This window comes from Crocodylus porosus, unplaced genomic scaffold (genome assembly GCF_001723895.1).
Source record: "Crocodylus porosus isolate Cpor-Errol unplaced genomic scaffold, CroPor_comp1, whole genome shotgun sequence".
Lineage (NCBI taxonomy): Eukaryota > Metazoa > Chordata > Crocodylia > Crocodylidae > Crocodylus > Crocodylus porosus.
This window is the reverse complement of record NW_017728933.1, coordinates 5,144,645-5,167,427: the sequence shown is the minus strand read 5'-3', so window position 1 is coordinate 5,167,427 and position 22,783 is coordinate 5,144,645. Positions and strand designations below refer to the sequence as shown.

The 22,783-nt window shown below is 41.7% G+C and overlaps 1 protein-coding gene across 4 annotated transcripts in view; it reads right to left on the bottom strand.

The window, feature by feature from the left end:
* NSD3 (nuclear receptor binding SET domain protein 3) overlaps nucleotides 1-22,732 on the bottom strand; it is a 54,584-nt gene extending 31,852 nt beyond the window's left edge. For 2 of the 4 annotated variants that reach the window (XM_019546093.1, XM_019546094.1), the window contains exons 1-7: nucleotides 22,710-22,731; nucleotides 10,837-11,564; nucleotides 7,314-7,385; nucleotides 6,684-6,843; nucleotides 5,586-5,740; nucleotides 4,114-4,629; nucleotides 3,031-3,157 (exon numbers count right to left, since the gene is read on the bottom strand). In XM_019546093.1, coding sequence (XP_019401638.1) covers nucleotides 3,031-3,157; nucleotides 4,114-4,629; nucleotides 5,586-5,740; nucleotides 6,684-6,843; nucleotides 7,314-7,385; nucleotides 10,837-11,520 — 1,714 coding nt within the window. In that variant the 5' untranslated portion in view covers nucleotides 11,521-11,564; nucleotides 22,710-22,731. Of the gene's footprint in view, nucleotides 1-3,030; nucleotides 3,158-4,113; nucleotides 4,630-5,585; nucleotides 5,741-6,683; nucleotides 6,844-7,313; nucleotides 7,386-10,836; nucleotides 11,565-22,709 lie in introns of all 4 variants that reach the window. The other 2 variants (XM_019546095.1, XM_019546097.1) reach the window with 2 other exon arrangements.
* Nucleotides 22,733-22,783: the final 51 nt, after the last annotated feature.

Sequence of the window (22,783 nt, the reverse complement as noted above, 5' to 3'; positions counted from 1 at the left end):
GGGAAAAAAAAAAAAAAGAACACAAACATAACGGTTCGTGGACGTGATGCTATCTTAATACACACATCAAAATTGCAGATTAAGTAAATGTAAATTTATGATCTGGAACTCAAGCTCTAATCTAAGGCTGAGGGTTAGTATGCTTTAGCCTGGCCAAACCCAAAATGATATTCCATGCTACAATGAAGTACTTTGAAAGAGCTTTAACCAAGGAGCAGCCACACTGTACTTGTACAAAACACAGCTCTTGTAACAAAGCACGCAAGAAGAGGTGGACCGTTGACACAGCACTCAAGTCCAAAGCCTGAACTTTCTATTCCACCATATGCAGAAGTTTTGTTCTTCATCCCCAAGTGGTGTTAACAGGAGACGAGAGGACTTGAAGGTACTTTGTATTTCTTCTTTTGTTTAGAAGCGTAACTTGTATACATAAAGTTCTTTATTTTATCAAGAGGCAGATTCATTCCTGGAGGTCACAGGTGTCTGTCTTGCTCCTCTGGTTATTATGACATGGGTAGAAAAGGAGGTGGGCTCTTACTAAATACCAGAAGAAAGTGCTTCAATGGATTCTCAGCAGCAAGGAACTCCCATCTTTTCCTTGTACATTCTGAGCTTTGATTAACTTGACATGTGTCGGTTTAACAAGGTTGCATGAAATGTACAGCTACGCAGTCTTATCATCTGGAGTTTCATCTTGCTTGTGCAACCCACTGAAGAGATTCATTACACTTTGGACAACTCTGACAGCTCAAGTTCAACTAATCACCAGTCCTCCTTCCCTTCTAGGTATAACACAGTAAAAGCAGTTATGCTGGGACAAGCTCTGAATCAGACAAGAGTGCTTTTGAGGACCAATGCCACTTTGTACTGGCTGCCAGTGGGATGCTCAAGTGATGCGGTATGCGCACCATCACTTACTTCTGCACCTCACCCAGTCCTCAAAGATTCATTACTTCACCTCCGATGACTCTGCATCAGGACTCCCAGAGTCACTCTGTAAAATACTTGACTACAAAAGATATTCTGAGGTTCCAGTGACTATAAATTTGAAAAAAAGGACTTTGCAGATATGTTGCATAAGAGGGAACCAGGAATTGCCTGGGCTTTGGAAACAACTCTGAAAGTAACTATTTGGAGCATATACTGAAATAAAGCTCGTGTGCCAAATTAGTTAATGGGTGATGTTTTGTGGTCCCAAAAGCCTTAAAAGATTAGCAGCTCAGAATTTTCACCACTATGCCTCAAAAAAAATCACTGTGATTTGTAAAAGGTGATGCCCCTGGTTTCTAAAGGAGGGAGACCCTACAGACCACCTTGTCTGCAGCTACATAACCGTAGTAGTAGCAGTAATGGTGTGAGAAAAAAAAACAACAACAAAAAAAACCACTGTAGGAACAACAGCAATCACCTGGTAAGACAACCCAGCTGCTGTAAACAACAGGTGAAACCTCAGCTTGCTTACACAGGAGTCAAAAAGTCCCAGGTCCTTCACACTTATTTGAAGAAGTCACAAGGCAGAGTCCATTGAACATCAGATTTAAGATAAACCTACTTAAGAATTACACCTGCACAGAAGCTGGGCTACTGAACGTGTTCATAGGTAGACAGAACTGCGTAAAGTTTCTTGTTTAATTTTGTTGTATTTGTGTTTCAAAAACAACTAATCCTATCAGGATCGAGTCCCTTGCTATCAAATAACCAAAGCAAGAATGACGTTGTATAACACGAAAGGTTTTAAAAAAATGTCTAGGAGAAACCCTAACAAGTAAATCACTTCAAAGACCTCAAATTTTGATTCCAGATGAAATGCAACTGATGTTCTAGCCATCAGTTTAAATAAGCATATACTCATCCAACCCCAGATCTACTTTTTACTCAGTTAAACATATGTTTCTGGAGCCTTTAAGTTGAAGCCTTAAGCGTACGTTTTTGGAGCCTTGTACTCCAAACACTTGCATCTATGCTATAATTATAAACATATTATCCACATGCAACATCAGATGCATTTTACATGTCCAGGATGAAGACTGTTTGGCTCAAACACCAAGTCGTTACCAGAGAAGGAGCATGAATCATTTTAGACAGAAGTGCTTTTCTAGTTGTTTCTCTCCCAGAGAGCCTCCAGTCTTTTCCAGAGGGATATTCATTTCTCTCCATACTATGATTTCTTGCCCTCGAAACGACACTTTCTGCTGGTTGGGCTTAGTCTGTCCCTGCCAACCTAAACCCTTTAACCATTTTCTTAAGTGCACAAAACAAAAAATGGTTTTCTGCCTTTATATCAAAAGGTAAAAGGTGCTCATGCATATTAAATTTTCACTCTCTTTTCCTAGGGCATTACTAAGTTAGGCCTTCTGTTTTCCATTGCCAGCCTCCAAAAATTCTTCTTTATCAGACACCTTAATACTTGCTACACCGCTTCTTACCGCAAGGCTCTCAAACTGCTTGGAGAAGAGAAGTGTTATCCCATTTTACTGATTAGGTTAATTGTAGCACTGAAATATTTGCTGCCTTGGTTACTTAAGAAGCAAACAGCAAAGCTGAGAACAGCACTCATGCTGGGCTAATAACTGAACTACGCCCATTCGGTTTTCATCTCCTCGGGTTGCAGTTGTTTTTGAAAGTTGGTGCCCAAAGCCAGTATACTGCTTTACCAGCAGATCCATTCTACCAGCTCCGTAGTGAGGGACTGCTACCCACTGCTCCCCATCTGGCCTCTGTAAACACATCCGTCCGGGACGCGTTTTGATTTCTCCGAGCGGCCAAGCATCTTTCACTTAAGCCCAAGATACTAACTGACTCTGCTAAGGGCACTGCACCCATGGCTTAAATTCTCAGAGCTTTAAGGGCCACCCCCCCCACCAAACAACCGTCTCATCTCTGGACCACACCACCAACCGTTACTGCAATTATATAAAGAAAAATGCATCTGTGATGTTTTTCAGTTCCATGAGCAAACTCAGACTTGGGCAACCTGTTGAAAAGCTGGGTGGGCATAAGTTCAGCCCAGGAGTCCAAACCTTGGCCTACCTGTTGACCCAGAAGTTGTTTCAGGAGAGGATACATTTTGTGCAGCTGCTTTCTCGTTTCTCTGGTTTGATGTGGAATTAAGCTTGTCTTGCCCCTTGATGCTTATTTCAGTTTTGTTACCAATACCCTTAAGGGGGAGGGGGGGAAAAAAAGAGAGGAAAGAAAAAAGAAAAAACACACAGATACAAGTCAGGCACTACCTGATCAGGCCAATTACTTCAGCACAACAAAATCTGCAATGTCACAATTCAACACTTGGAACTTGGGGATGCGTGTGTGATGCTGCTGATAAGCAAACTGCTCTCCTTCGTGGAACCCTACACGATCTCGGATAGCATCCACTTCTCTCTTGCAAGAAATACTGGAGGCACCACTGTCACCGAATGGGAGCAGTGACTTCACTGAATTTATTCCCAGCCTGGGAATCCCCATACAAGGGGTCCTTGAAATTGTTTTAAATGTAGATAAATACCTCACAGGAGAAAGGGCAGAAGAGTGAGGAAGAAATGTAGCACCAATCCTGCTCCTCAGGCTGACTGTGAGAGGCTGCTGTTAGCCTGAAGGAGTCCGAGGTAAAATCTCATTTAAGAACATCTTTAATGCAAGATTTAATTTGTACTTTGAACCCTCTAGTCACATTTTTGTAATCGTGCTTGTTGCACAAATACAAGTCTCGTCTAACCCAAAGCAGCTAAGCACCTCAAATGTGATGTTATATGGCTAACTAGAGGTACGCAAGTAGTTTATGATACCCACCCCTTTAAAACTTGCTGGCAATAGTTCAATGGTTTTGTAAGAATTTATGCCAGTAGAGCCAGAGTGGGAAATACCAGTTCCTTTTTTTTTTTTTTGTCTGGGAACTTTCGGTTGCACTAGCCTATCTTGTTAACGCAGTTTTAAGAAATTAGTACAGCTATGGGCTGTGGCAAAGAAAATAGGGCTAGACAGCTTTCATGTGATCTCCAATGAAAGCAGCCTACACAGAGCCAATGCACATTGAAAGCTGACATTTAAGCCCCACAATAAATACTGTAGGTTTGTCTTATTCCCAGAGAGAAAGGTTGATGTGCAAATAAGGCGTACCTTGGTCGAGTACACAAACTGATCAATGAGTTTTCCATCCCCAGCAGCATTCTGAAGAGCAAAAACCTGTTCGATTTTAACCACCGGAGACATGTTACATTTCTGGAGATCCAAGCTTCCCTTGTGCATGGTTATTGAAGCTGGCAAGGATTTTCTAGCCGCAGCCGTTTTCCATGCTATTTTCACAGGAGGCGGCTCCTCTTCTTCCACGCTCGACTGCCTCCTTTGACTTTGCCTTCGCACCTCAGTATTTGATATTGAGGGTGAGGTTGTTACCACATTGGTCTGCTCTGGCTGAGTGTTCACTGTTGGCTTAGGGCGCCGAGTCTTTTTAGCCTCCGTTTTAGAGACAGCAGTCTTTTTGGCTTTGGGCAAAGCCTCCTCCGGCTCTTTATCTACATAAATGAAGGTATACTGCTCTATCCTTTCTTCTCGGGTCATTTTCAATGCTTTCTCAGCATGGGCAATACCAATATCCCACTGAGCACGCTCTCTCTGTGGCCTTGGTTTGCGAATCTTGAAAACAAAGACAAAAAGAGAACCGTGTTGGATGAATTTACTTAGCTTCCCAGGTGCATTAAAAAGACAATGCTCAATGAAAGCAACTTTGCAAACATCCTTCTGTGCAACATGTGGACCCTACCAGGCAATCCTGGAGGCCCTTACACAGCCACACATCTCGGATGGCCGATGAAAACTGGTTCAGTTTACAAGATAATTTGGGGGTCACGCATATCCTACATTTTCAGACTAGGAACCAAACAGTCCAACGGAATTCTTAAGGGACATCACCATCTCCAACAAAGTAGCAAGATTCTGATGACTTACCACCTCACTGAAAACCGAGGGGGAAAGGTTAACCCACAAATCTGTCAATATACGAGTCAGAAGACAGCCAGCCCACTTATCCACATTTAAAAAAAAAAAAAAAAATCTTCTCTCTCATCTTCTGACCTTTCTCTTCCTTAGTCATTACTACATCTAATTAAAATCTACTCAAGTAGTCCACCTCTAGTGGGTGATAATTGTGGCTAATATTTCTTTTCCCAATGGAAGAACCAAGTCAAAGGTATGAGCTACCCAGGAAGACTACACACAGTTTCTTTAAAAAAAAATTCCTTATGGTTGGATTAATAATGAATGTATTAGAAATGCTGCTTATATTCATATCAAACATTTGTTTTATTTACAATTAGAACCAGGCCTCTAAAAAGGCTATACCCATAACTGTTTAATATAAAAGACAGAAGCATGAATATTTATTTCAACAAAAGACCACATAACAATATTTAACTTTCTATAAATAAAGATCACATATTCCCAGGTGAAAGAGATGCTGCCCTTTACTTTCGCACACCACTTAAACATAAACCAGCCTACCAAGTTTTGAAATACATATCCTTTGCCCAATTTGGGTTTTACTTTAACAAACAGTTTATATATCTCTGTAATACACTAAGCGCTGAACATACCTTCTGCTTCTCCGAGTGGTTGCTGGCTTGCTTAGCAGCCTCAGCCAATAACTGCTCATACTGTTTGTGTCCCTTGTACTCTCGAACCCGCTTCTCATGCACCCATGCCCTCTCAGGCTGATTGCTAAAAAACTGAACATGGTATTCACGGGCACCTGAAATTAAAACACACTCTAGTAATCAGTTCTATCACCTTACGTCAACTGGGGCATTTACTTGGACAGTTAAGCTTACATACTGCCCTTTCCCTCCATCTCCCCTCAACTCACTCAGTTCTTGTACCTGGAAGTTCTGCTCAGCTCTGAAAAACTTACATGGTAAAATCTAGGCAGCCTCTTCATTGACATATGATAGGCTTTCATGAGTTTAAGCACCAAGCCACCAAGACCACATAGTCAGAATGGAAACACAAAAGAGGGGCTACTAGATCAATTTGCAGCGTGCTACACTGACGCTCTGGCCATCTGTGGGATATTTTTTAAAGAATTTTCTGACAGAAAGCTACAGTAAATAATAATAATAAAAAAGATTAACAATCTAATTTTATACAGATGAAAAACTAAAACGCCAGCACACAGAGCAAACGCTGCCCTTAAAAGTTACAGATGGCTCTACCTTCATCCCCAGTTTAAGGTGACCCTTAATAACACTGAGCGCTATCAGATGCATTATGCAATCTCTTGACAAGGTACTAACCCAACAAGAATAGAAGTGGAAAAATCTATCTTTAAAACTTGGGAAAGAGAAAAAGGCCCATGTGCCTGTATATACGTGGCTAACCCTCAAATTACATGCACCTATGTGCAAACATTTCTATTTAATGTAGGCCAAACCACACACAACTGTATGGAATTGCAAGTGTGCATCTTCACAATGGGAACACAGAAAGTCAGGCCAGATAATGGAATGAACATCGCAGCAGCGGTTTAAAATGTAATTCCATTCAAAATTTATTTTTCAGAATATCCAGATGTCAGCTGCCCCAAAGCCCATTTGAGGACACCCTGCTCTTCTCCGAACTAATCCCAAATACCTTCATTAGCTACTCTTTTTACATGAAGGCACCTACGTGGAAGGTCAGTGGTTTTCTTTCCTTACCTCTTGTATTAATTTTGGTATGAACCTCAAGCTGTGGATCGCATGAAACCATGCAAGGCCACCAAGGATAAGTCCCCACCTTGGACCACACCAGATCGCCAATCTGAAACTTGATATCGTTTGTGACCTTTGTTGGAAGAGACGGTAATAACTGCTGGACCTATAAAAGGAGGTAAACAGGCAAATCAGCCATGCAAGACAACAGTGTAATGCCAGCCCCAAATGCACAATTATCCAGAAGCACTGTTTTGTTGTTTCTTTTCCGATTTATTTTCCATCTCGGACTACCAGTCTCTGCTAGCTAAAGGAAGATCAGACACAATCCTTTCTTGGAATCATGACAAAAGTGACACTTCAGATCCAGATGCACAGCCCACCAAACCCAACAATCACTTGAGATATTCAGTAGCAGACATCCCCAGCAGAAAGCATTTACTCAGAGTAGTGTTTCAGGCAGGGATAATGAAATAAACCAACTTACACAATGCAATGAGTTTGGCTGGCCACTATAATTACAGACGTTTCCCAGAACTGTGAACTAATTATGAGATAAGTTCATACTCTAATGTGCCAACATAATTTCTAGAATGCCAAGGATCTGGAAAGAGTTAATGTAGGCAGAGTACTAACCGGGGTTTCCTCCAAGATTATCACATCTTCTCTTGGTCTCTCCGGTAGTGTGCTAAGCCTCTCATTTGGTCTCTAGGAAATTTTTTTAAAAGAGAGAGAGAGAAAGAGAAAGAAAAAAGGAAAATAAAAGTAAACAGAATCAGGGCACAGTAAAACAGAAGCACATGCCAAAGAGAATGGAGGTAAGGAAAAAAAAAAATCAATTGGCAGACCAATGACAAATCAGCAGACACTAACACAATGACTTCTTTGCAACTCATTCAAGACTAACCAGCACCATTTCTCCAGGTTATTATTTAGTACATTCAGCAGCACCCATCCGATCGGTTTCCCACTGTGCCAAGCGCTGCACAAACATATGGGACAGTCACTGTCCCATCAAGCTTACTTCTAACTTTTTCAGTTAGATGGTAAGTGAGGGGTATTAGAGGGAAGGGAATATGAAGGACACCAGAAGTGACATGTAGCTACTATACACTGTGGGCTGATTTCATGCACATGCTGCGCTATCAGGGGCTCCAAGCCGATTTCCAATCCTCAGCCACAAGATTATGGGTTTATAATTTGCTAGAGATTTTAATCAAATAGAAGTAGGTTTTGAGGATGAATCTGAAAGTTGACAGAGCTCTGGCTTGACAGGTTATTGAAAGAAGACATGCCATGCTTCAGAAAAGGCAGAGAGAAAAGCACGAGGCAGCTGTGGGAGAGCAAGATAAACGTTCACCAGAAGCTAACATACTTGACAGAGCACATGAAATACTGAGAAGAGTAGCAGATACAGACTGGAACTAAAAATCGTGAAAAGCCTTACACAACAGAAGGACCAGAGGCTCATGTCTGACAAGGTGGAAAGGAGCTGGTCAATGGAGAGACAGGTGGAAGAAAGAGGTCTGGGAAAGGGTGAGACATGTGTTTAGTCACCAGCTAATAATGATCCAGGCAAATTAGAGCATCCACTGAAAGTGAGAATCTGTTTTCAGGGAATAACACACCAGTGCTGCAATACTCATAAATGCATGCTTTGTGTTAGACTACCTAGAAAATGCTTATTTAAAAACCACAGTGCCTAGTGCACACAAACCCACATTCTCGGTACATGTTAACATTTAGTATTCAAGTAGCACACAATAATGATCATTCATTACAAGTAGCTTAAGACCATGCAAATTAAAACTCAGAGTAGCAAACATTCTCCCTTGCCACAACAGCCTGCTAATAGCAGTGAATAAACCAACCAATATATGCCTTCATTAGTTTCTGCTACAATGAGCTACCAAAAGCTCGCTCTCCGACAAAACAACTGAGCTAATTACACAAAAGCATCTAAACAAACTTTTCAGTTTGCTTCACAGAAGAAAATTCTAACCAGCTGTTCACTGTCAGGCTCAATTTCTGCTTTTAACAAATGCCCAGAGCTAAGTCCAGCAAGGTTTTGGAAAGGCTGCAATTCCAACTTTTTACCTTCAGCACAAACATGCCCCTGCAGTGTTCAGATTATTGCACTAAAACTGGGAAATCAACCACTACAGATCATTCTACTTTCACTGTCTGTGCTGAAAAGAAAAAGACAAACAAACCCCAGCACAAACCAGCAAAACCCCCCTCATACATAGAAGCTATTTAATCTTTTGAAAAAGTGTTTTATGCAAATTAAAATGCTGACTGAAACATCGTGTGGGCCTAAGTGAAAAGTGCCTCCTAGCAGGATGTTTAAAGTGGGAACAGGGACAAATTTGAAATCAGTTGTCAGGTTCTGGATGCACATGGGAGGTGGAGAAGGAACCTGCATGGCTATTGCCCAAGTTACTTCTGCTTTTTTGGCTAAAGGTTTGCCAGACAGAGAGCACTAAAACTGGCTGTCATACAACGCAACTCCAGCAGCAAGAGAATTATGTATAAAAACTAGTCATTGAGCGAACTCTATTTTGCTGGACACTCTATTTCACGTTTGTAGCGGCATTAGCCACTCATTAAAATCATAGCGAGATTCATTAGTGCCAACTGTGTGGACTATGTCTGGCAGAAGTTCAAAATCTTAATTGATAGACCACCCAAATGACCTCAAGAAGTTGCAGGCAACAATAAATTCCCCAAAGACATAAGTGTACGTCTTGAAATAAAACGTACATTGGCAGCTAAGAAACGATAAAGACTTTAAGACTCTAGAGGAAGAAATGCTGCATTTGATTTAATAAAAACTGGGCCTGCTGCAGGTTTGCATTTCTTCTGCGACAAAAACAAGTTAACCATCACTCTATGGCCTTCCAACTGCTAAGCCCATGAACTGCTGTATTAATTATGGGGCCAAATCAACATAACTTATGTCACCACCTCTTCATGTTAACAGGTGAAAGACATGAACATTGTGATGCCCAACTTTTATAGCAGGGTCTCTTTTCTCTCAACAGTTGCCAGTACGTAGGATTTGCAAAAAAACCGAAGTGGGCTGAGTGACAAACAAAACGAGCTCTGTTCTGAAACAGAAGGGCGTTGCCCCTACTCCCGATGCATCCCAGCTCAACCTGCTGACAATGCCTCTTAGACCAGGAAACAACATCAAACAGGAAGAATTAATCTGAGAGGTGGTAAAGAGTCCAGATGTCTATGAAGAGGCTCAAAAGAACAAGGTAAAAAAGGCCGCAGGTCTGAAAACAAGTATACTTATCCCTAGCACACCAGGGGTTAACTTTGAATACCTCCGCTCAAGTAGTTCCTAGCTGCGTGTGTACATACACATTGCATGCTGCAATCCTGTCATTTCTTGCACCTGGCAGAAATGGATGGATACATGCACAATGATCTTCTCACACATGGGCTGACTGACTCAACTGGCTTTTCTAGTGTGCGCGCCAAAAAAATGATAATAAAAAAACCCAAAGCAAACTACAGTTAACTGTTTTTGCTAGCCTGTACATATGTTGCACAACTAGTTCTAGACTGGGCTTATTCAGGTTTCACACAATTCATCCGATTCATCTTAAAAACTGCTTTCAATGCCTAATGCCCTGTTAAAACATATTAAGCATGTTGAAATGTCATCAAGAAAAAAGCACATTTAAACAGCTAGAACGCAACCTACACGTCAGGTGCTCTTGAGAATTAAGAATATTTCCCTTATACTTAAGAGTTGCAGTGCTCAAAATACTATAAGAGCTCAGGAAAGGAGCATTATTTTGAAAGGTGACAATATAAAAAAAAAAATCTTTATATTGTATGCTTTTTGGGGCACAAGCTGATTCTTTACCTGTGTCTGGAGGAGACTGAATGATATTAAGCTCTACTGCAATCTAATAATAATTACTCTTCTTTCTGACACACAAGCTTTCCATCAGAGCTGTGTTGGACAATTCTCCATAAGAAACTCCTAGTAGCTCTATCACTAGGCTGAAGAGTTGACAGTTTGCTGCAGCCTCACACTGCTTTAGGTACATACACAACTAAACAGGAAAAACAAAAGTGTCTACATCGAATCTTTTTTAATAATCACAGGAATACAAAAAGTGGGAATTCTTATTCCACTTACGTTTTGTTCCTCTGGTTCTAGTTTTGGAATTTTGTGCGACTTGCGCTCTTCCGATCGGGAAGAGTCGTGCTTGCTACTTTTTTTCCTTTTTTCCTTTCTCCCTTCATGTTTCGTCTTAGCATACTCACTCGCTTGGACTTCATTTAAGAGGTCCCCACACAGAGAGGACTCGAACAATTCCCTGCCATTCTGGATAGTTTTGGTTATTTTTAATTTAATTTCTGGTGAGCCAGTCTTCTTTGGAATCACCGTTTGTGGTACAGAAGGAGGAGGTGGTGGGGGCGGTTGTGGGGGTGAAGGTTTTTCCAGAACTTCATGCGGCCTTGCATTAGAGTTGTCCATTTGGTAATACTCTGGCGGGCTAAAGTTTCTAACTGTGCCAAAGCCGTTGGCCGAACCATTAGGATACTGGTTGTATGTCTGATATTTGGCTTGAGGTTCATACATGTTGATTGTTGGCGGATAGCCATTAGTGATCGGTGGAAGATCCTCTGTTGTTGGTGGCGGGTATTGAAAGCCTTGCTGCAGGGCAGTTTCATATGGTGTTTGTCCACCATCTTCAGCGATGTCACTGCTGGCATCAAAGGCATCCTCCTGGCGGATGTTGGCCGAGTCAATGAGTTGAGGTGGTTGCTGAATTGTGTTTCCCATGATCCCTTGCATGAAAGAGAAAGAGAAATCCATTGTTCTGCTCCAGCATCCTTAGCTTTCCCTTTTTCTCATAGGGCCTGAAAGGGTGGGGAAAAGTGATCAGTGTAAAGCGGAGGACAAGGATTGAAGTAGTTAAAAGAAAACAGTTCTAACAAATACAGCTTCACTAGCCACTCTCTTCCAGTCACCATTTCCCTTCACACAGACTATATCATCAGCATACCCGAGTCCTCACCTGCTCAGAGCTCTGTCCTCTCTGACAGTTTGGTTCCCTACCTAAAAAAAAGGCTCAAGAATGAATTGTGCCAAGTTACACGGTAGTTTTCTAATACGAATAATCATCTCCAAGGGATTTGCTCAACTCATCTTACATTTTAATTAAGCTGTGAAATCCAGTGCTCAGAAATCAGAGTGATCAACAAAGCCTGAATAACTGGAGAGGGATCCAGAAGCAAAGGGCCACCGTGCAGGGAAGTCCTGCCACTTGAAGTAATGCAACAGCCAAGTTATATAATCATATAATTTTTTATATGCGCTTACAGATTTGAAATGGAAGATCCCCTCACTGTGCATTTGCTGAGAAACTAAAAGAAGAACTTTCCAAAAGGCCAACCACACAGTCTTGGGGACAGCTCTTTGACTTAACTATCCCTCTCCAGCCAGCAGAGGGAAAAGACAAATATTTCCAAGAGTCACATGCACCTCTCAGTAAGAGTGGTGTTTCAAGACCTATTTAAAAAAAAAGCAAAAAAAAGCAGATATTCTCATGAGCAAGAGTTTTAAGACTGGGTTAAATTATGGACCCATCTGTTAAGAGTAATTGTTCCAAATGTCACACCACGAAGGCTGCACCAGATTGTTTTAGGAGGATTATTCTATAACCAATCATTAAGGAAGGTGAGACAGCGACAACTACTCAATCTGCAGAAGTGGATTTAGGCACCAGACAACTATCATTAACTCAACAGGTCATAAGGACCACAGAAAGACCCCCAACAAGGTAAAACTTCTCCTCAAAACCCTCAACTTTTAATGTCACCAGAAAAGCGTGGAAAATGCAGCAACACACCACATGCCCTAAAAGGAAGCTGGGCTTCTTAAACTGAGAGAGGTAGCTAGCCTTGTTAGCCTGAACTCAGGCAGAAGGTAGATTTGCATCTTACAGATCAACTACATCAGAGATGCAGAGCATATGCATCTCTGATTTACATTTGTCTATAAGGTGCAAATCTACCCTGCCTTCTTCAAGAATGGCAAATTAAAACAAAAACATTGCTAGTCATTCTTTTCCAGCAGGGAGGAAAACCAGTTCCAGCTCTAGGACAAACCATACCTCCAGAAGGCACTTTTTCAGGAAGAGTACAGGGAGTTTGCAATGATGGGCTCCAGAACACCCTATGTGGCCAAGGGTTACTCTCCTCACATCTCCACAACCTTCCCTCCTGCTTAGTATTCAGCATTTGAATTCTCACCCATCACAGAGCTGCCATGCAGCAAGGAACCCAGCACAGAGTTGGAATAAAATGACGTTCTCGGAAACGGTCAAGTGGCCACATGGGAAAAAAGCTCTTTAAAACCTGGAATTATTCTGTGCTGTGCTCCACTACAGCACTGCCCAGCACTCCCTCCTGGATGGTGTAGATGTGCACTAAGAGAGGCTTGTGAATGGTACTGGAGGCAGCTCAAAGATGGCTGGAGCAAGGCAAATTATCCTCTACCTTACTTTTAAAATAACTTATTTTACTGACACCCCAAACAGGCCACATTCGATTCCCGAATGCCTCCAACCTCACTCACGCACACACAGCAAAAGAAGAGCTCTTTGCTAAGTAGACAGAACCAGACTCCCCCCACATTAGGCCACACCTGCAGCAAAACCAACCCCCAAGGACAAAAAAAAAAAAAAAGGCCAAAATAAAAATAAAATTAACCCTCTGCTTTCTTTAAAACATCTCTGTCAATCTGTGCAGGTGGTGTCATCTGACAAGGATTACCTGCTCCTTTTACCTCCATAATACCCAAGGTCCTAGAAGGGGAATTTTTTTTCTTGACAACCGTTAGGAGCAGATAAGAATCTGCAGAGACCTGACAGTTTTAAATAATCACTACAGATACAGAGTAAAAGTAAAAACACGTGCTATATGCTCAAGGATTAACCTTCCTTTCCATCTGAAAAAAAGTAAATTTAAACAAACTCATTGCTTAGCTGGAAAGGATAACTTAATAGTTTAAGCCTCAGGTTTAAATGTATATGTTTGCCAGCCAATAAGGTCAATTTAGCCATGGCAAAGTGCATACAGTTCCATGCTGTTTACTCTGTGTGCACGCTAAGATACCCTTCCTATCATGATCTACAATGACACTAAAAATCCCCTGGGCCAGTTCCATAATAGGATTGTGCCCATTTTCTTGCCCAAGTTTTATTCACATAATTTGTTCAACTACTGAGGTTTTGAGCCTGTCTTGAGAAATATTTTCTGCCACAGGAACTAACAGATGTGAAGATAAGGAAGGTTCAAGAAAGAAAAAGCAACCTCATTAACTACAGGCCAAGAAAATACTACTCAACACAGATCATAACCTCTCCTCTACTCAGTTTTGCTACATGGCGATATCATCTATGCTCGGAGTTATCAATGTCATGCCACAGCTTGAAGGACAAAATGGCACAACACTATGCAAAAGAGACTCACTAGGTCCAGTAATGAACATCCTACAGCAGGTACACACCACACCTTCCTTCTGACAGACAAACTCGGCACGCTGGCCACAAAACTGACCACAAACAAAAAATAACCACCTGTACCATGGCAGTTTGATCACTTGAGAGACCATACACACACTGAACAGCACTGTGCATCAAAGGTCAAAAAAAACAAACCAAGATCATAAACAGCACTAGGAAGAGCTAGCAAAGGAAGCAGAACCATTTGTATCACTTTACAAACTCGCTGTTTTTCATTTTATTTATTTATTTATAATATACAAACCAAGAGTCACCTCTTAATTTAAGCAGAGGAATAAATGCTTCTCCAGCTAAAACATCTAGGATTTGGGGATTTTTTAAAACAATTTTAATATGTTCAGTCTAAGGGGAATTTTTTCTGGCCATATTAGAAGCCTCTGGGAGAAAAAGCATATACTTTTAGAAGAACAAAAATAAAAGGAGAGTCCTTCAGACATCACAGCACATCCATTATCACAAGACGACCAGTCAAACAGACTGACATTACTGCTACATAAGCAATTTGTGATTAAGAAACCCAAGATTTGCTCTTTACTTCCCCATTAAAAGATTAAGTCGTCAACCATTTCCTTTTACCTAAATGCTCTGAAAAAATCACCATTAAGGCTTTCAGCATCCAATGCCAGACTTTATCTTAACATGTCCATTTATATTCTAGCTCACCCCCCCAGCATTCAAGATTTCTGAGCACAGAGATACAGATGCAACAGGCTCATAAAAAAGAATCATCAAACCATGTGTTGTAACAACAAGATTTATAATACAGATAACTACGGTGGTGTGCATGTCTAAAAATACCACTTGCCAACACCACACAGAGCCCGAGTCAGGCATTTCATGTTTTCTCCCTTACAAGTTTGTGACTAAGACTGGAAATTTTGTTTTATCATAGCCGATTTGCATAACCTACCACCAATTTACCCCCTAAAAAGTAGGTGGGATGTTGGGAATTTTTTATTTGCTTAAAGGGCCTGCGACCAAGTATTTCCCAGGATGGGGCTAGCTAAAGAAAAACCTGGTCTTTCTAAAACAGATGCTCTAGCTCAAAACTTAAGCTTACAGGACTGATGAAGGAACTGGTGAGATTCTAGGGCCTTTGTTCTGCAAGTCTATCAGAATAGTTTCTTCTGACCTTAAAGTCTAGGAAATACCTCAGTACAAAAATCCAGTTAGCATTCTTAAGAAAAGGATCACAAATACTAACGTCAAAGATTTTCTACACGCCCCGAGAAGGTTGCTCCATTTGCCTGTGAAACTCACAAAAATGCAGAGCTTGCAATAAAAACGTGTAAGATGTAAACCTTCATGGCTCAGAGCATACGCCCGTCACCAAGAGGCAGGTTTAGGAAGATACGTACACTTATTGTGGGCAGGTTACACCTGAACTGTTCACTAAAGAATTTCTGCTTTCCTAAACTACAGGAATTTATGGCAATTCCTGCATTTGTTAATATCCAAGACTAGGCTCAACCTGCGTTCACACGCTTTGATAAAGTGTTGCCCTCTGGACTAGCGTCCAGTTAGGGTTGTAATAAGGCTGCTACCTATTAAAAAAACACTAAAAAGCAAATAGCCACCCTATTCCCCCTCCAAGCTGACAGAGAATCACCAACTTTCTCTTGGTATGAAGCAAGCAAGCAAAGAAGAGGTATCCAAACTAATTTCTAGAGAAAACTGCCAAATCAATTGGCTGATCCTCACTTCTGACACGTATAAAGCATTAAAAAAGTTGGTTAAAAAAATACACCAAAGACTTTCCTAATATTACTTTTCCATGTAAGCACCTGGCAAAATTGTCACAGAAACGTTCTGTGATTGTAAATGGCAAAAAGAATAATCCAGCAGAAATTGTAGTTACATGTAGCTCATGCCTTGGAAAAGTAAGAGTATACCTGGATTAGGAGTTTTCCTTGACTATTTTTACTGCTGAAGGAGTCATATCAACAGTTCACGCCCATTTAAACCTAGCCAGAGTTTGCCAACTTTGGTTGCCATAATTTAAAGCCACGTGCAGACACCAATTCTACCAATTGAACTAAATTGGTTTCTAAGTTCCCTCATTTAAACTATAGCTGTGTCCACACAAGGAAGCTAGGAATTGAATTAAGAGTGGCTAACAGACGCTAAGTCCGATTCAGTAACAATCATCTTTCAACCATGAACCTAACACGTTCAAAAATGGAGTATGGCTTCACTGGTTTGCCCTGAAGAGCTAAATTACAGAAGAGTTGTTTAATGCGCTCCAGCAAATAGGTATTCATGCTCCTAGATTTCCTACCTATAGCACGACAAGGGGTTTTCAGCTAAATGGTCACCTGCCAACAGCTGTGCGAGAGTGAGCGCAGAGCAAATTATCTTGGAAGAAATACAGGATCATCTTATGAAGTTCATCTGCTTCCCATACATATTCCTCAATCAGAACAATTCTGACAAAGTAAATGTCTCAATAATGTGCTTGTACAGCACCTTGCTCTGGTCAGGGTCCTCAGGCTGAACCACAATCATGGTGAGACAAAGCACTCGCCACATTTTTCTGATGCATCACCTGCTCTTTAAAGGCTTCAGTGATGTTGTGCAATGTGTTTAACCACTGTACTCAGTTCCACTTATGTTTATTGAGGTTTCAAGACCTTTACCTTGAAGGTGTGATGGTGCAAAGCTCCTGTGCCAGCAAAAGGGAGAAAAAAACAAAAGGCAAGGCACATAGAACTAATGCTAGTCCCACCAGCTGCATACCTTATACTATCAAATAAGGAGGTCATGTACTCATTTTCTTCATCATAGTACACAGTTTCTGAAATGAGCAAACACCTCACTAAGCAAGGGGAAAACCAAACTGTGTGTCTGCTACCAAAATGGTCATTTATAACTGAAATGCCACTCATTTTAAATTAGCAGTGACTATATTAGATGCCATTACATCTAAAAGATTATTGTGCACTGGTGCAACCTTTTGATGTCTTCCAGTAAAACCAAAACCCTCCATAAGACTTCTCTTCCATGACCAGTAATAGGGGCTGAGAACTGACGGCTAATGAGCTGGATCAGGTAAGAGTTTGAAGTCTTTTTACTGCCACAGTGGCTGCTAAGATATATGACCAGCTAGCCAGAGTACTACCCTGAAAGAGGTCTAAGAAAATACCCACTCTAGAATATCAAACAAGTTTTGAACATTCAAAAGTCTGTGACATTTGGACCACTTACTGACTGAGATCTGCCTCCCAGGTTTCAACATCAGTTTAGCACATGGGTATTAGACACAACAGGAAGTTGCATACAATTTACAACCAAACAACTCACTCCATTCTTGACACAGAAAACCTAGAGTAGCATAAATAAAAAGGTTCTCACCTAAAAAACATGACCCTCACTTTCGCCTTGAAGAAATCTGAGCAGAACCAGACTGCCAAGAGACACAAGAAAGTTTTATTCTAGACCCTGGATCACAGCTGCATGAACAAAGAACCTCTTTTTCACGGGGTGGCAATATTAAGCCTGGTCCTTACAAGAGCATGAGATGTTTAGAAGTTGGAAGAAGGATTTGAATTGCTGCTTGGGATATTGTAGTTTCTCCAGAACTAAACACGACAGTCCCAGAGCAGTCAATATCCCACCTTTCACAAGCATTAAATATGCACCATAAAATAAAATAGCATAAAAAAATTTTTAAAATGTTCTTCAGCCCCTACAGGATGTGAAGCGCTCTCAGAACACATGAACATTAATGGACTTACAAGCTACTGCTAACAGTTTTAAGGCTTTTCTAAAACTTTCAAGTAGTCCCTTTTCTAGGACTCACCTACATAAAATAGATATTGATGCCAGTCTGCACCCTAATTGGGACAACTCACGCATCTAGTGTATTACCCTCCTGTGCAAAGTGCAGCAACAGGCACTGTTGCTTAACAGAAAAAGACTCCACCCAACAGTCTTACACACCCAGCAGTTGTTTTCCTCCAACCAAGCTGACATCGGCAACTCCCACCACCTCCAAGATCTTTGAAATCTTCATCGTAACAGCAATTTTTTTCTCCCCTTCCTTTGCAAACTTTAGGTTACTATATTGATTTCTGGAGCACCCACTGAAGTAGCATCTGGATTCTATTACACTTAAAAGCCTAGGCCCCCAGGCCTCTCAAATGCTGGAATAGTGCAAGACGATGCATTCAGGATTTCATCTCAGAGTTTAACTCTAGGAAAGGATTACTTTCTAGAGGTTATTCTACAGTCCAATGCAAACAGTACCCGATTTCTTCATGTCAGTCCTCTGGCTATTATGGAAATGGCATGCGTGGGCTCAGGAGTGATTCATGTCTACCTTCTTTCAGCAGAACAGCAATCTCTAAAGACCGGTGAAAGCGAGGACACTCTGTGGTCTGACTGAAGCTTACAGAAATTCTTTATTTTGTGCCAAACAGCAGCAGGTAAAAGTGGAAAAGACCTATTCAATTCACTCCTGACATCCACCTCCTTCATGTGCAGATTTCAATCCTGAGATAGTACCAGTTGAACACCTCTTACATCCTCCTAGCTGCATTTCAGCCAAGAGGCCAAGAAGAACGTAGCTAAATTATTTAGAGTTTCTTAGCAGAAAAGACTTTCTGATGCTACTGAGAAATACTCTGAAGAGACTGTGAAATCTGCAGAACTTAACAAAAAGATTACTTTTCAAAACTAGGTATTTAGTCTCCTGTGGCGGTCCTTTTCTTCCACTATATAAAGTGAACTAGTGTAGGAAACATCAGGAGAAATAGTACCTCAAGCTTAATAACATGCATACTTCACTTCCTGTCCTAAATGCTTGTATCATGTTGTGGCATGCCACCCAAGAACTAGCTGCAATTTCAGCAACAACTCATGTGCAGGAAAGTGTAGACAGCATTTTGGAACCTTTGGGGATGAAATGAGTTCGCACTAAATCACCATTACCTTTACCTCAAGCATTTTTAGGACACACATCACATGTTTTGGAGCCTTACAGACCTCTCTAAAGTACTCAAATGCTAACAATACAAGATGTGACAAGCTAAATACCCAATGCTTGTCTAAGATCCCTGCAGAGACATCAGACTCAACATGGATGCTGCAGTTCCAGTTTCTTTGTTTATAGCTGACATACTTGTGCAAAAAAGGCATTCTAAGAGCATGGAATACAGAATTATGCCACAATAGCATTTATCTACGCAACACAAACATTTGTCAAGCTCTCCAGCAGCAGCCTAGAAAGACATCCAGTTATCTGGCAAGGAATGTTCCACTGCATTAGGGAGCACAAGGCTACAGTCGTTTTCTAGATGCACTCTCCCAATGACAGACACACCCCCTCCTTCCCACACCATGCCATGTAACTGGAGTACAGGGAGAGAAAAGCAGCAAGAATAGCAATCAGCTGGGTACGCTCAAACAAGCATTCCCCATCCACAAATATTGAATAAAATTGAGTGCACTTAGCTGCAGTCAAACTGCAGAAGCCAACACAATATCCACAATAAAACTGTTACCGATTCTGGTCAGAATATTTTAAAGGATTACCAACAATGCCTATGACATGCTCACAGCATTTCCACAGCAGTAATGGCCAGAGGATCTCCTGGCCCAGAATACAGCGAACACCCACTACTCTGGGCCTGAAATATTAATCAATGGGCAAATGATTCGAGTGAGGTTCACTACCTTTGCCAACAGATGTTACAGCAATGAGCTTAAAATTAGTTTCTGTCATTAATTGGACAGGCCTTTCCCTCTCCCCCTCCCCCCACTACCCACTGCAGAATTAATTCAATAACTGGCCTCTCATTTAATATGCAACAGCAACAGTAAATGTTTATATGCTTAGGATGCCCAAAACAGGATGGCACAAAGCAAAACACTGTGAACAACAACTGGCCCTCAACACACCTCTATATATTCTACACTTAGAGATACAAGTAAATTTAACTAAGGCTTCTGTATCAGATGTAGATAATGAAGTTTATCATCTCAATACTTTTAAGCTTTAAGATTCGTTCAGTACAGCAATCTTAATATTTTGAAAGGAAGAATAAGGTTTCTATAATAATGTCTTTCACAAGGGTGAAAAGCAAGACACCAGTTCCCAGCCAAACTGTTATAAATGAACACTGAAGCCAAAGTAGTCTCTCTTTAAATAAAAGATAATGAAACAACAACAATCCTGCCCGGGGACTCACCAGCACAAACTTCTGTGCCCACGTGGACCTCCACTCTCTTTGGTGACAGGCCCCATGAATACAAGCTTCTAGCAGAAGCAGTCTTAGCAAGTCAGATCCCTTCTGTCCTTTTCAAGTACCTCGTAAGTCTGCTTATGAGACTGTGCATCTTTCCAAAAACTTTGTTTTTTTGAGAGAAGAGGATCTCAGGTGATTACTGCTAAAGCAATTTATAAGAGGCTACCTACCAAGTCAGAGAAAGTCACCTATAACATTAAAAAGTGATGCCCTGGGTCCCCCAAATTATGATGAAGGCTTAGAAGTCATGAGGAGGGTTATTAAGTTGTGTCAGATCTTGATTTGTTTTCAGTTCTGGAGCCTGGAGGCTTCAGTTCAGTCACCTTTCTCAAGCTTTTCTCTGAAAAAATACAGACAAGATTCTAAGCTTGCTTCCATTCACTTTTCAATAAGACATCACAGGAATCTGGGAGCTGCAATTTTTCGAGGAGAGACACGAGTATCACATACTCATGATAAACATTGACAAAACTAAAAGATGCGAAAGCAGGCCACATGCTGGTTTTTAACTTAATAAAGAAACTTTTGCAGACCAGAAAAGTCCACCTACAGGTAAGTGTACAGTTGTACTACAGTAACAGAAAGAGCCGTTTCCTATTGAAGCTCTGACCGAGGGGTGAGCATCATTTGGCATCTGTTTACCTACGGAGCCAACTCCATCCTCTTAAGCACTTCAGAGAACATCCAGACAGAACTGCCAGGCATTGGTGCATCTGTACGATGAGCAACTTGAAGATCTAAACAATCGCAAAAAGAGTGATACTATTTACTATGATGAACTCTGTTTAAGTACTCAGCCTCAGGGCTGAAAATAGGCTATGCGCTTATGTAGAGTAGGCCCTCATTTGAATTTAATGTACAAAATGCTCTTCAAGCATTGCTCATTAAACATTAGCTGCCCTGAAATCCACCTCTTCCTTGAAGCAGCTCTGAAAATAAGGAAGCTAGCCACTTTCAGCACTTCCAGCACTGCGAGGTCTACTTCTTAAGTGCACAACTGTAGTATCAGCAGCCCCAAACTCACCAGCTCTCCTCACTTCCCTGCTTGTAAGTTTGCAGGCTGCTATTAGAAGTGAGGGGAGATAGCAGCACCTCTCTTTTTCAAGGCTTCTAATAACAGCCCTTTGACAGCATTTCCTTTTCTTTCTTTCTGACAGGAATCAACACAGAACAATTTGTTACAAAGTAGACAATTAGTCCTACTATGCACTTAACCAGAACACAGTGAAGTTACAAAGTAGGCAAGGGGGCTAAAAAATGTTAGGTGCTTGTGCATTTAACAGATGTGCAGTTAAGGGAAGGGTGGGGGCTGTTACAAAGTAAGCAACAGGCAGCAAATTGGGACCAGCATTGCTTTACGCTGCTCAGTGAATTAAGCACTTGTCCACTACACGTATTACGGCAGTGTTTCTCAACCGTGGTCACAACCCAAAAGTGGGTCGCAAGAATATATGAAAGCGTCACAAACAATCTTTAAAAATGGCTTCTCCTTTAAAGGAGAAAAACGTGGGATGCTGCGGGTTTCCCCCTGCAATGCTGGGTGAGTTGGGATCCCTGGCCCCACATACCCACCCCCTGTCCTACACACTGCGGGGGCAGCAGGTCAGGAGCGAGGGGCGCTGGGTCCTCGCTGCTGACAAACGGGTCCTGGGACAAAAGAGGTTGAGAACCGCTGTAGTAGGGGGGTATGGTGTATGCCATTTACCGGTCCAACAAGCAATGCAGGATTAGTTTTAGTCCATGCCAAGTCCAGAACAAGGAAGTGTGCTGCAATACGCTGCTTACAAGGAAGAGAAAGAAAAGGCCAATTCCACACAACGAGGCTGCAAATGGTTTGCCAACACGCAGTCCCCGGTCGCTTATGCCAGTTAGTAAAACAAGTTGACACGGGTCTAACTCAGGCACACAAAAAAAAGGAGAAAAACAGCAACACATCAACTGTGACAAGCGCTAATCACGGTGCAACGACCTCAAGTTTCCTTTTTCCATCGGGGGATGGAAAAATGAATATATAAATAAATAAAGACGCGTTTGGCTAAGCCTCCACCTGCCCGGGGCCTCCCCCTCCTCTGGTCTCCAACTGGGGGGGGACCTGGCTAGCGGGATGAGAACACGCACAAAACAACTGCATCTTCAACTGAGAGACTATTGAGCAGCGCTTGGCTCCCTCTCCCAGCCTGGAGCCGCCCCGCCGGCCTGCCGCCCCGCGCAGTCTCCTTTTGTTTACCTACAGAAATCGCAGGAGACATTTTCGCCGGGCGGGCAGGCCCGAGGCTGCCCCGGGGCCGGGCCCCCGCTGCGGATG